The sequence below is a fragment of the Etheostoma spectabile genome, chromosome 5 (assembly GCF_008692095.1).
Source record: "Etheostoma spectabile isolate EspeVRDwgs_2016 chromosome 5, UIUC_Espe_1.0, whole genome shotgun sequence".
Lineage (NCBI taxonomy): Eukaryota > Metazoa > Chordata > Actinopteri > Perciformes > Percidae > Etheostoma > Etheostoma spectabile.
Window position 1 is genome coordinate 34,847,107 of NC_045737.1, and position 4,552 is coordinate 34,851,658.

General features: G+C 41.5%; 1 protein-coding gene across 1 annotated transcript in view; it reads right to left on the minus strand.

Annotated features, from left to right (window-relative positions):
- The window catches only part of kiaa2012 (KIAA2012 ortholog), a gene marked incomplete at its 5' end in the record, with an annotated part of 12,912 nt that overhangs the window by 7,369 nt on the left and 991 nt on the right, over positions 1–4,552 (minus strand). The window contains 7 exon segments of the mRNA XM_032515391.1: positions 1,260–1,400; positions 1,700–1,904; positions 2,370–2,437; positions 2,678–2,885; positions 2,973–3,124; positions 3,777–3,969; positions 4,238–4,381. Of these exon segments, the coding sequence (XP_032371282.1) occupies positions 1,260–1,400; positions 1,700–1,904; positions 2,370–2,437; positions 2,678–2,885; positions 2,973–3,124; positions 3,777–3,969; positions 4,238–4,381 (1,111 nt within the window).

Genomic DNA, 4,552 nt, shown 5'->3' on the forward strand with positions numbered 1-4,552 from the left:
TGGAACAAGTTACCCCCTGATATACGTGCTGTTACAGATGTCGCTCTTTTCAGGTCCAAACTCAAAACATATCTGTTCAGTCTGGCTTTTAATACGTAGCAGTGGTGTGACAATTTCATTCTTTTGTTTCTTTGTAACCTTTTTCTGATTTTACTGTTTTCTATGTTTACTCTTTCTGTTGTATGTTGTGATTTTACTCATTTTGTTAAGCACTTTGGATACCTGCTGGTAGTTGTAAAGTGCTATATAAATAAATTTTGATTGATTTTGATAGTACGTTTCATCTATACAGAGAGTTTTGCCCCTCTCCAAGTGTTAACTTCCTTGAAGGCAGGTACACTGTTGAAGTTTACAACTATTGGATCTGCCCAGAGCCACTCTGAATCTGCTAAAACCAATCGCTAACATGGATGTACCATGTAAGCGATTGGTTTTAGCAGAGTCAGAGTGGCTACTTTGGCTTAGCATTGCTAGCGTTCGCGTTAGCCCACCCTTCACCACTAACGGAGCAAGCTGGAAAATCAAACTTGTCCCAAACCCCGTGGGGAGGAGGGGCCACAACATCATGGCCACCAACAAAACTCAGCCAAGATTGTTCTTGCTCGGGCTTTAACTTCTGGATATCGAATGGCTTCGCCTCGCATCTTTCTCCGCCGCCATTACGGATCATTCAAAATCAAGATTTATTGAAGAATGTGGACATACAGTAGGAAACAACATCTTCTGTACATCTTAACAACCTGCATTTTAAACGAGCCAGGGGGTTACTAAAAGAAAAAAACAAAACCAAGCAAAACAACTTCATACAAATATGTTGTAAAGCCTACAAATTCATATGATCTGACAGGTCTTTTGTTTGTACAGGTAGAAATCGAAAAGCTTGGCTTTTTTTCAAAAACTACGACTTATGTAAATAAAATACTATACAATGACTATACAACTCTTGCGCACTGCAACAACGTCATTGTTCTCAGGCACTCCCTCTGTTTGCCTATTTGACCGGTAAAGATTTGACCGGAGAAAACCCGAGAATATACCGCAAACCCAGACGTAGGACTTAGGAAAATGAAAATTGAGTGGAAGTACGTAGGAGGGCTGAGCCAGGCTAGAGTTTTGTAAAAGCATTGCAGCAAATGAATCATGAATCACAACAACCACAAACACACACAAAGAGGTTGCTGTTGAGCTGATCTCTCTATCTATTAGACAGAATTTATCATTTCACATCTAAACACCAGCTTGTAAAGTTTGTGCTGTACCTTCTCCTGGCTCCAGCAGAATCATATAGCCTTTCTCTTTCTCCGAGGGTAGCCCTCCTCCTCCCTGCAGCAATGTCTCTTTTACACAGTATTGTCTCTCTGTTTTTTCTCCTCCTCCTCTTTGGTTTCCACTTATCTCTTCTGAAAGAGAGAAGGAGAAGAGTTGATGCACACATCACTAAATAAAAATGGGTTGCACAACACACGCTATAAAGAGGTAGGCCGTTACTAAATATTTCACTAAGTAATTGCCAGGTGTGACTGCTGCGTAGCTAACTAATAATATGGAAGACATATCTGACCTGACTCATTGAAAATGCTGTGTAATAAGTATGTGAAATAAGAGTATAGTGTGTATAGTATAGAATATTGCCAAACGTACTAATCTATCCAACTAAGTCAGTTTGTGTGTAGTCTTCCCCTTTGTGTGTCTTTGTTACCCTTCTTTCCAGGAAACAGCAGAGGAAGAACCAGAGGCTGCTGATGGAGTCTATTCAGATTTTCTTGGGATTGAAACCCAACTCTTTCTGCCTTTGGTTGGGCATCCTGGCCCGGCTGAGCTGGGACGGCCCGGCCGGGGGTGAAGCTACGACTCTCTGCTATTGGAGGTAGGCGCTGTGCATGGTGTTCATCCCTGCTGGGACCCTGAAACGTTCAATAGAGGCCTGTCTGCTATTCAGAGGTTTTGCTCTTAGATAATGTAATCCCACATGCGGTAAATGAGGATTTCTGTCAGTATTTCAAATTAAACCAATATTTATGCCGTGGAGATTGGAATAAACCAAAAATGCACATGCACCTTTGCAGATTTTCCGTTTGTGCAGTTGTTATTCTACTGTGATATTTCAGTATACAAAGAGTGGAAATAATGGAGTATGTAGTTCCAATAATACCAAAGATGTGTGTTTCAAGGATATTGGCAATTTAGTGCCAATCCATGTCACTCAAAGTTAGTAAAATAATAACTTTTTAGAGATAGTACCTGTTTCTGTGACAATCCATAGAAACAGGTACTGGTGCTCTTGAATATCTGATTAATTTCATTCTTCTATATGCCAAATTTTATCTTCACAAACAGCTATTTTCTAAGTTTGTGTGAACGTGTCTTACCCTGTCTGTCTTCTCCCAGCCTGGTCCGTTACTGACTGAATGGTCCACTGTCAGGGGAGGGAGGAGGCCTGTGTGTGGGGAAGGTATCAACGGTATCAACATATACTTTAAAGGAGTTGTACTGCAAGGTTGAGGTTTGGTGTATACTCCACGTAATGTGACTAGACAACAGTCAGGAAAATACAGTTGTTGATTACTATACTAAATAAGAACATGAGTACATGAAGATAATTTCTTGATATCTTGTTATCTTATTTTCATACACATTAGGAAATACATTTCTGTCTTTTATGACAAACCATACACACCTATCCTCCCAGGTCTTTTTCCACTTATCAATTTTTCATAGTTGTCTTCATCACCGGTCGTTCCACTTTCTTGAACGGAACAGCGTTGATCATCTGCCACGTCATGGCCCCATTTCTTTGGATGCTGGAGTTTCCCTCCACTGCTATGGTGTTTTTTTTCAGTATTCTGTATATTTTCAGTATGCCGCAGACTCATGTCTACATAAGTCTGCATTTGGTAGACAACACATTTAGCTCACAAACAAAGGCACATTACAACATGCGTGTAGATTCAGTGTCAGTCATAAGCATGCACCTGTGGTTTCTCTGGTTCATCAGGGGTCTTTGCTGCATAGTGTACCCAGGGCTGAGGCTCCACCTGTGGAGTTGGACTCCTGGAGGTGCAGGGTATCTGAAGGTACAGATCCAGTCTGATTGTCTTCCTGCTGCTCTGCTCCTCTGCATTATCTGCAGAGAAGCTTATTTTTCAGGATCTAATCATACTTAGTTGCTTTCAACTGCTTTGGGATAGTTGACATGGTTGGGTGGGGGTGTGGCCTTGAACAACTGCCACTTTGCTCGTTTGAAAGCCATGATCGCTCTCTTTCTCATGGGCGGAACAAATTCTCTGGGCAGCCAAGCAAAGAAAGGGGAATCTTGAAATCTTGCTCCTCATGAGGAGCAAAATTCCAGATCGGCCCATCTGAGCTTTCATTTTCTCAAAGGCAGAACAGGATCGGATTACATCTATCGCCATTTCTAGCCACTTGGGGACCATAGGCAGACTGGGAGAACGCATATTAATGTTAAAAAAAACTGAAAAAGAGAAATGTTTCTGCTTTTTTCTGCTTAAAGAAGCAGAGCAGGATTTCCCATCATGACTCCCAAGTGGCTTTACAGCACAGAAGTTTGATGATTTGTTATTCTGGCAGAGAGAGACATTTTGTAGATTTACACATATTCATTATGAAATTCTATTCAGGCTGCATATTTTCTTGTTTTTACATCATATTTGTTTTGTTTTTTGTGCTCATAACAGGATACTATGACTGTTTTGGACTTTGACTCTCCACCCATACCAGTTTGTATCAACCCATCTATCTGTGTTTCCATCTTTTACCTTCAGGAGGATTCTCCAGTTGTTCAGTGATTCTCTCTGCCTGAACCCACTGGGGGTTCAGCGGTACAAGAAACTCCGGACTGGGTTGCTCTTGTGTTGTGCGAAGGGGTATAGGGCCGGGACGATGAAGGTCTGGAGTAAGAGGTAGATGAAGAGGAGGACAGAGGAGGGGATTGAGTCTGGAGGAGGTGAACTAAAAGGAAAACAAACAAAAGTGTTGTATTAATTACTGATTGACTTCTCTACATGGTAGAAAACGTTGAGCTTGTTTGCTAAAACAGCTGCCTGCTGTTGCTACAAAAAAGGTTAATGAGAGCTCTAAGACAAAACCAAACAATCATTGTTCCCCAAAATCCAAAACCATGAGCTTACTGTGATACAAATACATACTGATTAATAGTGCTTCCATTTTCCTAAATGCTTGGTTTATGTGAATTAGAGGAGGTATTCCTGGTCTATACCTGAGTGTCGCTGTAGCTCAAAATGGCAGCCGATAACTCCTTGAGGGTGCTCAGTTGTTCCACTTGTTGAGTGTACCGCCGAACAACCCGCTGTTTCTTCTCTCTGGTCTCTGAGAGACAACCCGTTCCCATAGTAACGAAATCCTGGAGAGAGAAGAAGGTCAACCTGAAACCTCTTGGTTTCTGCAAATGTCAAAGGTCTATGTAGATCCGTATGGAGTTTTTAGTAAAGGTTAACACTTTTGTCTGTCTTCTTGACTGTTTACAGTATAGGCAAATGTCCATTGGTACACACACACACACACACACACACAC